This window comes from Eptatretus burgeri, chromosome 8 (assembly GCF_056783735.1).
Source record: "Eptatretus burgeri isolate ZD-2024b chromosome 8, Ebu_testis_v1, whole genome shotgun sequence".
Classification (NCBI taxonomy): domain Eukaryota; kingdom Metazoa; phylum Chordata; class Myxini; order Myxiniformes; family Myxinidae; genus Eptatretus; species Eptatretus burgeri.
The window spans coordinates 96,086,808-96,099,804 of NC_140968.1; the positions used below are offsets into that span (position 1 = coordinate 96,086,808).

The following is a 12,997-nucleotide window of genomic DNA, read 5'->3' on the forward strand; positions in this document are numbered from 1 at the left end:
ATCTCCTGTGATGAAGCTGAGCTTTAGGGTCTCTTACTCTTTCACTGCAGGCAGGGCGGTGTTCTTTCTGTCTTCTACCGTCTCCTCTCTGGCCTTGCCCCCCCCCCCCACTCTGTCTGTGCTCTGTCCCCCCTATATTTCCACAGAGCACTCAAGGTCCAGCAAAAAAACCCCTTCTGGTGAAACTGCCAAAATCAAGAATTACTGCTCACCTTCACCCTTTCATTCCTCCTTTTTTCCCAGTCTCTAGAACAAACTCCCACACTGTCTTCAATCCCACTCCTCCCTCCAGGTTTTCAAAATATCTGTTCACCACCATCTCATATCTTCCCCATCCAAAACTTTGATCTTTTCTACCCCCATTAATCCACCCAAAACCCACCTCTTTCAAATTACCTGCTTTGCTTCCTGAAAGTCACTGTTGTGTCCATCTTGTTTACCCCATGTACCCTGCCCCCATATCCCTCTCCCTTCCACAGATTGCCTAATGTCACTGTTCCCTCATGTTTTGTGCTTCCCTCTCCCACCCCTCTTGTCTCCTGCTCCCTTTGTTATATGTTCTATGTGTTAGCTCTTATACGAGCCTCAACAATGTATGCAGAAAGAAAGAAATTTAAAACAGGAGTATATTTGAGTATGCCTGGTGTTGGCTTAATGGTTTAGGTGGTGGGCTGGGGATCGTAGGATCCTGAGTTCAAATCCCACTTTTCTGTTGAATTAATATCAAGTGGGGTTGACTCTGGCTGTCATCCTTCCGTGGTCAGCAAAATGAGTGCCAGCATGCTGGTACCCTGTGGTGGCGTGGTGACCCGTTCAGGATTGTGCCCAATAACCAAGGAGACTGCTTAGGCAGCACCAACACTCTGCATAGAGTATGGTCCCAATGGATGGATGGATATTTGAGTGATATTATTGAGATCAAGAGAGGAAATAAATTTACAGTTTTTCGCAATACGTGGGATAAAAAAGTGTCAAACTCATGATGACACCAAGATTAAGAACAACTGTTTTGACAAAGGAATTATGTGGTGATTGCCAAGGTTCATTATTTGTGGTTGCAGCTTTTTGAGAAAAGATAAGGGGCCAATAATAATCAGCGTAGCAGTCTTGGCAGCATTACGTTTGTGAAAAATCCTGGAACTCCGAATTTGAAGCTCAGACGACTCTGAAGTCACAGTTGTGAAAGAGCAAATGATCTGGTTCAATCACACCCTTACCCATAGACTTCGATGAGAACCTTCACCATAAGTTTTGCATACTCATTGATGTGCTTGATGCCATTGGTTTTGCTGAAGGCATCATCAAAAAAGATGTGTGCCTCGATGTTGTAAGGTTCTCGGTGATATTTCTTCTTCCTCATCTTTTGAACCTCCTGTGACCTGTAAACATAGTTTAAAGGTTTGAAGCCCATTCTGAATTTAAATAATAGACCACCTGTAAATGGTATAATATAATTGCCATATAATAAATAGAGCACAGCACATGCCTGCAGGCTCTCACTACAATGAATGGTCTTTGAGATTAAATATCATATTTAATTGTAAAAAAAAAGGAATTTAAAATAGCAAATCGAAATCGATGCAAATTCGTCGATGGATATGCCCCCCAGCCTGTGTTCCATGCCAACCCACTGTTACGTTTGATTCCAATTTAGGGTTACATGAAAAATTAAAGGTCCAGGTTACATGCATGAAGCAAAAACATTCCCACTGCTTATAATTCTAAACACCTCACTGCACTAGAAAACGAGGGGACAGCAATACTGTACTGTCAAGGGTGGGGACTTGTAATACCCTCTCCCACCAGATCAACATACTTGGCAAAAAAAAATTTTTGGCCAAGAAACAAACAGACAGACAGACAGAATAATGCACAAGACCAACCAATATACTTGAAAAATATTCAATTTTCACAAGTCACAAAACAAGAACGATGTCGTGCATTGCACGATACATGTGAAATCACAATAAAACATTGTTGCCATAGAAACAGCAATTTGACAATTTCGAACATTTGACCTGTGATTTACACCACTAAAGGTAATACGTAACAAATTTGACTGGAAAATTTTCTCATTGTGGCCTCATAGGTGTTTTACATGGTTTGAGTGGTCTTGCCCTTAACCGATGACTAATTTTAACCAGATTTTACACACACACACACACACACACACACACACACACACACACACACACACACACACACACACACACACACACACACACACACACACACACACACACACACACACACACACACACACACACACAGTGTCGGTTTCAATTTGACACATTGAAAAAATTATTAAGGTATGGCAAAAATAAAATCACAAAAAGTCCCATTTTACTTTAATATGCTGAATTTGTTGTCATGGAAACCGCTGACATGTCAAAATGGCGAAATCAATGATTCAGATTTTTGATGAACCAATTCAGTGACCCAATATGCAAATGTCAATCGCATGAAAATTTATACTTTTATGCGACCTTGACCTTTTGACCTCAAACAATAGGCTTCTAGCTTTTCATTGGTGAACCAATTTGGTGACCCACTATGTAAATGCTGTTCAAATTTCACATCATTCAGGTGAAAATTGATTTTATGTGGCCTTGACCTTTTGACCTCAAAACAATAGACCTCGCTTTTGTTTGGTGAAGCATTAAAGTGATCCAATATGCAAATTATATTCAAACGACCAGTGTACCCACCCTCCAGATGGGTGTGGTTTGTGCATTACTTGCTGAAAAAGTATATTCTGTATGTTGCAATAGGACTCTCTAGAAGTCTGTGTGGTGTGAGTCTTGGCATCAAGATTTGGCAAAACATTGGATTAAGCTTCAGAGCTTAATCTGAGGTTATTATAAAGCCTGTAGTGTTAGTGTGAGAAATTTCTGAGCTTAACCTGAAGACTCAATAGTTCAGTGAGCTGTCGCCGCATTCGCATATATATATATATATATATATATATATATATATATATATATATATATATACACCCATTTGTGCAGACAAGTAAGATGTCAGCCATTACAAAGCATGTAGTGTTGGTGAGATATTTCTGAGATGAAACTGAAGATTCAAAAGCTCAGTGGACTGTTGCCACATAAGCAATGAGATCCTGGGTTCGAATTCTGGGTTGAATCAGAATTTTTTCACGATAGCCCCATGCAGGAATTTTTTCCTGTTTATTTGGCTGACATCTTACGTGCCTGCTAGGCAGATCGTGTGGGTGTGTGTGTGTGTGTGTGTGTCTGTGTGTGTGTGTGTGTCTGTGTGTGTGTGTGTGTGTGTGTGTGTGTGTGTGTGTGTGTGTGTGTGTGTGTGTGTGTGTGTGTGTGTGTGTGTGTGTGTGTGTGTGTTGTATTGGAGATAAACCTCATATAGAAATTCAATAAACAGGAAAAATAAATACATATATATATATATATATATATATATATATATATATATATATATATATATATATGTTCAGTGTATAATATATATACACATATATACAGTATATATATACAGTCTATACAGTATATATATATATATATATATATATATATATATATATATATGTACAGTGTACATATATACATATACGGTATACATATATATATATATATATATATATATATATATATATATATATATATATATATATATATATATATATAGACAGTGTGTGTGTGTATATATATATATATATATATATATATATATATATATATATATATATATATATATATATATATATATATATATATATATATATATATATATATATATATATATATATATATATATATATATATATGTATATATATATGTATATATATATATATATATACATATATATTGTTGCGGTTGAGGAAATTTGTAAACCACCATTCAGGTCCCGTAGGTGAGATATCTCTGTAAGTAGATGTGTAGTTAGCCCCAAACCCGTTGTTTAGAGGGAATAAATGTGATTCATTCGGGCTGCGACCCTTTAAGATAGCCGTTTTTCTGTTCTATCTTTATTTTGAACCAACCACGTCTCAACCGCCATCACACAACAACCACCAACCACAACACCGCTTCACAACAACAACAACGCCAACAGCCACAATCTTTACCTTCACAACTCGCTCCCGCTAACATCGCATCACCGCCATTCCAAACGTCGCCATGGCCATAAACCACCACAATAAACCCTCCACCACCTTCACCTCTCCTTCTGAGGCCATTCCCGCACCACTTGTGAACGCCGAGCGTCGGGCTGTCCTGGCCTCGTACGGGACGCGCGCCGAACCGCGAGTGCAAAGTGCGGCCTTTCCGAGGAGAATTCGGATCAGGAATGATACACGCCCACTTCTGATCTGTCCAATCAGCAAGCGCGGGGCGGTTTGGCCCCGCCTCCAGGCGCGTCGGAGTAGAATCGGGATATGCAAATTCGAGGATCAGGGGAGACTCACGCCCCTTTTTCTCCGTCCAATGGGCGAGCGTGGCTCCACCCCCGAGCTCGTTCTGATCCAGAAATTTACATATGGGTTCTCCTGCCGGACTATAAAGCGCCGAGCGCGGGGCGAATTTAGTCAGTTTGGAAGAGTCAGTCTGGAGAGGTCGGAGAGCTGAGTGGAGCTCGCAGTCTGTCGGGGTTCGGAGTCTGTCGGGGAGCTGCAGAGAGGGGAAGCCTGGAGCTTGGAGCGCGGTCGAGTCGGGTTGAAGCGCGGAGTGAGTCGGGAGGCGAGGGCGTACAGGTGGTTTGCTGCAGTCGGCTGAGGAGAATTGGGGAGGAGACCGGATAGCTCGGGTCCGAGGCAAGGAAGACGGCGGTCGGCGACGAGCTCGCAGTGGAGTCGCTCGTCGCGGGACCCAAGCAAGCCGGCTGTCCTCTTTCCCCAGAGCATCAACAATCCCCCCCTTTTTCCCCCCCGCGCTGAGATAGTGCGAAAAGGGGGCCCCGTTCCCACCCCACTCCAAGAAGTGCCAACGAAACCCGCGAAGGAGAGCGGAGTCGGGGCACCGCCGCGCCGCCACATTTGCGGCTCATCACAAAGACACGGGTAGGATCCACCCGGTCTCGCGGCCCACAGGCCCCGTCTGCCCCCTTGTCTTTGAGGGTGGCCTTTTTCTTTTGCTTTTGAGTAAATGTGTTGTTGGCGCCGTCTGTAAAGTAAAACTGTGTAAGTGTTGCCGTGTGCTCGCGTAGTCGGTAGTAGATCTGCATTGTTGTATTTCTTTTGTAGCATTTGCTGTAGGTGCATAATTGTTGTAATTGTATATGTGTACTCTCCGTGTGCCGCGGAATAAATGTGCATTATGTTGAACTGTTTTCCCATTTCACTTCGTCTTTTCTTTAATTGAATCTCCATCTTGCTTCACGTAAAGGGTTGGTAGAGGGCTTAATACGCCCGATAATTAATCGGAACCGTCGAGGCCGACGATAACACCGCTCGGTTATCCCGATAGTACGGAACAGGTCACTTAAGTGGCCCGTGTCCGGAGTCGACCTGCGGCGAGGTGCGATCGCCCGGTCTACCCTCCGCGTGGGTACTTAGGTCGGTCGAGTTTGGCGAACAACCCTATCCCACGCGGCGGGCCGATTGGCACGATCGTGGTGAGACCGAAAGGCCCACCCGTGACTAGCTCCCGGCGTTAGTCTGAGAGGGTCACGACAGAATTGTCCGTCCGGTGGGCGACGTGCCGCGATTCGAGTTACGTGGCCGTTCGCACGCCGGCGGGCGCGAATTCGCAACACTGGTGTCAGGTCGTGGGACACAAACCCATCCCCCTCCTCGCGGCACTGGTGTCGGAGAGCGGGAAAACGGGCTCTCCTGTCTCCAGCTAAATTCACGGGAATCAGTCCAGGGGTGAGAGGAGCGACCCCCGATTCCCTCCAAATTACGAGCAGGCCAAATTAACCTTTTACGAGAAATAAGATGGAGTCTCAAGGCGAGCGGGAGCCGGGGGTATTAGAAATGGATGTAGAATTGTTAGAATCCATGGTCCAGGATGAGAACCCTGAGCAGGAAATGCTGGTTGTACAGGACGAACTTTCCCCCCAACTGAACCCAGAGTTCGAATGGGCGCAGTGGCTGGGGTGGCGGACGAATGGCCCCCACGTGCGAATTCGCCCACGGATCGGACGATGGAAATGTTTGAGGCATTGATGAGAAAAATGGATGCGAATACACAACAAATGAACGAAGTGAAAACAAAAATGGATACGAATACGCAACAAATGAACAACGAAATAAAAGGCATGAACGAAAAGATGGAAACAAACATGAAGGAAGAAATGAGAGAACTGCGGGGTGAGACGCAGAACATGGGCCGAAGCCTGCAGGCGGGCATGAAGGCAGTAACCGGGGAGCTTAAAATGGCGATGCCACGTGTGGGAGCGAACGAGCTGGGAGGGGGTTCAACGGCTGTCAGGCCCGCAGTGGGGGAGGGTGACAAATTAATTCGGGAGACGTGTTGGGCGAGGGTTGTGACGGTGACCGAGAGGGAAAAATTAAATGGGGAGACCAAAACGTGTGAGACGAGACACGAGGTGACGACAAAAGAAATGAAAATAGTGGAGACACGGGAGATGAGAATGATCGAGGGAAGACTACACGATGAAGACGGGGTTAGTGACGCACACACACACACACAGAGGTAGTGGAGGACAATGGGGGTGAGCAGGCGGACTGGGTGGAGACCCAGTGTGAGCAGCGGGATAGCCTCCTCCAGGAACGAGGGGAGGGAGTATGCCCCCTTGAGGCGAGTCACGACCAGGTGGGTTCGGTCGTGCTTTGCGAGGTCGAGGGGAGGAGTGCTGTGGACGGGTGCACGGAAAGCTTGGGGGGTATAGAGGCCCCGAAGCCCCTTCTGGGGACACGAATCCCCAGTGTGGTTGTCCCGGTGTGTGTGGTGTCGAGGTGTGTGTTCACGAGTGTGGCGAAATGCGTGCTGCAACGCACGCATAGCGCGGGTGCAAGGGCGTGTGTGAGAGCGACCGGGTGGGTGACAAAGACCCCGTGTGTGGATGAGACCCCAGGAGTGAGTGCGCCCCCGTATGTGGAAGCGACCCCGCGTGTGAGTGGTGTGGTGGCAAGTGTGCCGGAGTGCGTGCTTCCCAGCACGCCGTGTGTGGAAGCGACCCCATGTGTGAGTGGTGTGGTGGCAAGTGTGCCGAAGGGCGTGCTCCCCAGCATGCCGTGTGTGGATGAGACACCGCGGGCGAGTGCCCCCGCGTGTGTGAGTGGTATGGTTTGTGTGAGGGAAATGGCATGCATGAGTGAGCGGCCGAGTGTGAGAGAGACAGCGTGTGCAAGGTCGCTGTGTGTAAGGGAGATGTCGGTCGGCATGCGTGAGCATGCAGCCGCGTCTCCCGGTGTGAATGTGAGTTTAATGGAGTGCAGTCTGTGCGTCGTAACACGCAGGTGTGCGTGGGTCGAATGGCGACGACGGCGACATGTGAGGGACAAAAGCCGGGTAGCGGCTGCAGCTGTTTCGGGGACCGTGCCGGGTTCACCCAGCAGCGAGTGCGAGGTCCGTGCTGTGCAACGCACGAGGCCCCCACGTGCTCGATTGCGGGAGTGAAGCCCGGTCCGGAAACGCACGCGGTGGATTTGCCGATCCCGCGGACGGACAAAGTTTAGGCAGGATTACGGATTTGGACCGGACGGGTTCTCCACGCGGGCGTGTGTGTTAAGCTCCAATGGGCAGAGCAGATGTGTTCGCGTGGGGAACCCCTCGAGACGTGAGGCTTGTGTTTTTTCTTTATGCGCCGGGTGACGTCATGGCTGCGTGTGTGGTTGGAATCCGGCAGGAGGGTGAATCCCTGCCGGATGGTACCGTCCAAGGAGGGACGAGGTACACGTGCAGCTGCATGACGTCACGGGCAGGTGCAAAGTGCGCGAGCTGCGAGTTGCCACGCTGGTGCTGCGCATGTGAAATTTTTTTTTAAAAAGCAAGCCCCGCTTTCGGGTGAACAACATTCCTGGGCAAGGGGTGGATGATCCCCTTGGCCTGGGCACAGGATGGACACGAGTTAGGGGGAAAGGTTAGCTTAGTTAGACCGGCTCCATGGGGCAGGGGTAAGTCCTCATGGGGCCCGTGGAATGGATTAGTTCGAGGGATGGTCGCCAGATTTAGGATGGGAAATGATTTTTTTTGATTTTGAGGACATGGACAGACTTGTGAGTGTGTAGAGGGGACGTAGCTTAGCTACGTAGTGTTAAAAGGAACGTGCTGTAGTTAAAGGGACGATGTGGGAGCATGAGTTTAGTTAGGGGAGGTAGTTAGAAGGATGGCGGAATTCAGTGGTGTGTGTGCTGAAGAGTTGTGAGGTGAGTACATGTTGAGTGAGTGAGGCCAGCGGGTCTGTGTGTTTGGAGTGAATGGGGAATGCATGGTGCGATGAGTGATTGGGGGGAGGAGTGACTCCCGCCCAAGGGACCCCGGGGTCAGTGTAAAGTGAGTTAGCTGGGTTAGTCAAATTGAAAAATGGAAGTCGTTTTGCTGTTGGTGGGAGTGTAGGCTCGATACCCATTTGGAGGGGTGCAGGAGCCCTGTTGACGGGTTGGGAGCGTGGCTGCGAAAGGTGAGTATCGCTGAGTGGGTACCCCGGGCACCAGGCTAGCCGGCCGTAGTAGGCCAAGGGCCCATGGGGGGCCGGGATAGCGTAGTGGGCACGGGTGCGCCCGCTTGGTGCGGGGGCCCGGGGTGCCGTTAGCCGCGTGGGCAGTGTTGTGTGCACGGGTGACCCTCGGAAAGGGGCCCGGGAAGCCAGTCTGCCACGTGTGCGTTTCAGGGGAGGTGCCATGGGGGGAACTCCCCGGTGTTTAGGGAGCTGGTAGGCTCGGAGGCAGTGTCGTGCCCGGGGGTGCCATAGCTGGAGATTCGGCAGAGGGTCGTGCCTGCCAAGGGGAGCCACGCGTCCCAGCCATGAGACCGTGTGAGGGCACGGGAAGAAAATTGGGGGGCGAGGCCCGAAATTTGAGAGGACACCAACACAGGCGACGGGAATCTGGGTTGTTAGAACCAATAGTTTAAGCGAGAGGTGCTTTTTGAAAGCCCCAGGGTAGTTTAAAGGTTAATGGTTAGGGTAGATAGGAAGTGTACCCCTCCGCACCATCCATCCCTTCGCTTTCGTTGTGGGCCGCTGGACCCACTTTGGGTTAGATCACTGAAGTCTGGGGAGGCCATCTTGAGGCTTGAGTTGGGCCTCGGCGCAGGACGCGAGCTCTCCCTTATTCCCCTCCGGGAAGGGAACATAGGGGTTGGGAGTAGGCTAGGTGACAGGATAGGTTAGCCGAACAAGGACAGTAAAGGGGGTTAGGGGACGATTCATAGTGGGGAAGTAAAAATAAAAACAACAAAAAAAAAGTTGGGGCTAAATCGGGTTTTACAAATTAAGGGGGTGGGTATAGACAGTGACAGGCAAAGGCGATAGGTGGGAGGGAGACCGTAGGGTAGGTCCGAGCCCACCTTCCGAGTGGCCAGTACCACCGCACTCCCTCCACCAACCTCCACTGACAGGCAAAGGCTGGTCAGCTTCATCTGCTGGCTGTGTTACTTCAAGGCCTGTGCCGGCCAGTTCGTCTGCCGGCTGTGTTTGCCTGCAGTGGCCTTGTTCTGTCGGCTGTGTTGCCTGCTCACCTTTGCCATGCCATACCCACTGCCCCTGTTCACCAGGCCCGTTCAATCTTTGCTTTGCCCCCCCCCCCCTGTTCATTTCCATGTGCGCCAGGATCAAAGCAACAGTTTGCAAGCTGCAAGAACTGCCCTGTTGGCAACTACAACACGGGCCTGCAGTGGCGGCCCGTGCACCGTGTTCGCGTCCATCCATCCATCCATCCAGCCGTTGTGCTCATTGCGTGTGCCACTTGAGCTGGCACGGAGACTGCGTTTGTGCAGCCCATGCATCGTTGTGGTTCACTGGGTTCAGTTCAAAAGGGAAGGCCTTGGACTGCGTGTGAGCAGCCGGCCACATTCCCTGTCACCTGCATTGCGTGAGCCAGAGACTGCATGCGAGCAGCCTGGCTCCCGGCTAACTGCTTTCTTTTTCTGCAGAGTCCATTGATCCTAGGCCATGGTTTAGTGTAAAATTTGGAAGTTAAGGTTAAGATGTACTGTACATATGAGTGCGCCCCGGCATGTCTGTCTTAGCACCGGCAATTTTATTTAAGTCGTCCGTGTGAGTGGGTTTGTTTAGGTAGTTACTCAGCCCTCAGGTTATTTATTTTGGGGACACGAATACCATGAATGTCGCACTCAGGGATCCGTAGGTAAAACGTACTAGGGGAGAACTACACATGATGGCACACGAAAATTTGACGACTCGGGACGAGTCTGTAAAAAGGGGAGGGGGTAGTGTTGCGGTTGAGGAAATTTGCAAACCACCATTCAGGTCCCATAGGTGAGATATCTCTGTAAGTACATGTGTAGTTTGCCCCAAACCCGTTGTTTAGAGGGAATAAATGTGATTCATTCGGGCTGCGACCCTTTAAGATAGCCGTTTTTCTGTTCTATCTTTATTTTGAACCAACCACGTCTCAACCGCCATCACACAACAACCACCAACCGCATCGCCGCTTCACAACAACAACAACGCCAACAGCCACGATCTTTACCTTCACAACTCGCTCCCGCAAACATCGCATCACCGCCATTCCAAACGTCGCCAAGGCCATAAACCACCACAATAAACCCTCCACCACCTTCACCTCTCCTTCTGCGGCCATTCGCGCACCACTTGTGAACGCCGAGCGTCGGGTTGTCCTGGCCTCGTACGGGACGCGCGCCGAACCACGAGTGCAAAGTGCGGCCTTTCCGAGGAGAATTCGGATCAGGAATGATACACGCCCACTTCTGATCCGTCCAATCAGCAAGCGCGGGGCGGTTTGGCCCCGCCTCCAGGCGTGTCGGAGTAGAATCGGGATATGCAAATTCGAGGATCAGGGGAGACTCACTCCCCTTTTTCTCCGTCCAATGGGCGAGCGTGGCTCCACCCCCGAGCTCGTTCTGATCCAGAAATTTGCATATGGGTTCTCCTGCCGGACTATAAAGCGCCGAGCGCGGGGCGAATTTAGTCAGTTTGGAAGAGTCAGTCTGGAGAGGTCGGAGAGCCGAGTGGAGCTCGCAGTCTGTCGGGGTTCGGAGTCTGTCGGGGAGCTGCAGAGAGGGGAAGCCTGGAGCTTGGAGCGCGGTCGAGTCGGGTTGGAGCGCGGAGTGAGTCGGCAGGCGAGGGCGTACAGGTGGTTTGCTGCAGAGTCCGGATAGCTCGGGTCCGAGGCAAGGAAGACGGCGGTCGGCGACGAGCTCACAGTGGAGTCGCTCGTCGCGGGACCCAAGCAAGCCGGCTGTCGTCTTTCCCCAGAGCATCAACAATCCCCCCCCTTTTTTCCCCCCCATGCTGAGATAGTGCGAAAAGGGGGCCCGTTCCCACCCCACTCCAAGCAGTGCCAACGAAACCCGCGAAGGAGCGCGGAGTTGGGGCACCGCCGCGCCGCCACATTTGCGGCTCATCACAAAAACACGGGTAGGATCCACCCGGTCTCGCGGCCCACAGGCCCCGTCTGCCCCCTTGTCTTTGAGGGTGGCCCTTTTCTTTTGCTTTTGAGTAAATGTGTTGTTGGCGCCGTCTGCAAAGTAAAACTGTGTAAGTGTTGCCGTGTGCTTGCGTAGTCGGTAGTAGATCTGCATTGTTGTGTTTCTTTTGTAGCATTTGCTGTAGGTGCATAATTGTTGTAATTGTATATGTGTGCTCTCCGTGTGCCGCAGAATAAATGTGCATTATGTTGAACTGTTTTCCCGTTTCGCTTCGTCTTTTCTTTAATTGAATCTCCATCTTGCTTCACGTAAAGGGTTGGTAGAGGGCTTAATACACCCGATAATTAATCGGAACCGTCGAGGCCGACGATAACACCGCTCGGTTATCCCGATAGTACGGAACGGGTCACTTAAGTGGCCCGTGTCTGGAGTCGACCTGCGGCGAGGTGCGATCGCCCGGTCTACCCTCCGCGTGGGTACTTAGGTAGGTCGAGTTTGGCAAACAACCCTATCCCACGCGGGGGGCCGATTGACAGGATCGTGGTGAGGCTGAAAGGCCCACCCGTGACTAGCTCCCGGCGTTAGTCTGAGAGGGTCACGACAGAATTGTCCGTCCGGTGGGCGACGTGCCGCGATTCGAGTTACGTGGCCGTTCGCACGCCGGCGGGCGCGAATTCGCAACAATATTTTTATATATATATATATATATATATATATATATATATATATATATATATATATATATATATATATATGTGCAGTGTATACATTGGGTCACGAAAATAGGTGACCCTTATTGTCAGTAATTCTGTCTGTTTCTTTGGATGTTTGTTCGTTTGTCATCAGCATAATTGGTAGTAAACGTGGGTGGATTTTGACCAAACTCGGGTGGTAGGAACATCTTCTGACCAAGTGCCTTGGAAATTGTGATGGTTGCTAGGGCCGCTTTGGTTCCCTAGCAACAACCGAAAAAACTTCAAAATCGGTACCGTTCACGCGAAATCAATTCCGAAAGCCATTATCCCACGTAGGGTTATGAAATTTGGCATGAATGATCTACAGGTGATGCTCTATCAAATATATTCCGGTTTTTGTGATATATGGAATACTTTACCCGCAGCGCCCCCTACAATTAGGGTATGCGCGAAAATTGGCAAAAATTGAAGGCCCCCTCGCGACCAGGTGAGTGCATCGATACGAATGAAACTTTGCAGGTTCATGGTACTCAAAGAGTACTACAACTTTGCCTCAGGATATATTGACCAATTTTGCTTAGGTCAGGGGTCAAAGGCCAATTAGTGCAAAAATCGATAATATGCGAGAGCTGGAGGTGCCTTCGCGCCAAATGCTACTCCTCGGGTTATGGTCGGATGGTCATGAAAATTCACACTAATCGTCTGGAATACATTGTGCACAAACAATCGAGCCGGATTTTCTATTTAGATCTTTGTTCACCACAGCACCCCCTCGAACTTTGGGGATTTCC

The 12,997-nt window shown here is 49.6% G+C and overlaps 1 protein-coding gene across 1 annotated transcript in view; it reads right to left on the minus strand.

The window, feature by feature from the left end:
• The window catches only part of LOC147022328 (chitin synthase chs-2-like), a gene marked incomplete at its 5' end in the record, with an annotated part of 284,439 nt that overhangs the window by 96,481 nt on the left and 174,961 nt on the right, over positions 1-12,997 (minus strand). The window contains one exon of the mRNA XM_085890495.1: positions 1,218-1,379. Within this exon, the coding sequence (XP_085746621.1) occupies positions 1,218-1,379 (162 nt within the window). The remainder of the gene's footprint in view (positions 1-1,217; positions 1,380-12,997) is intronic.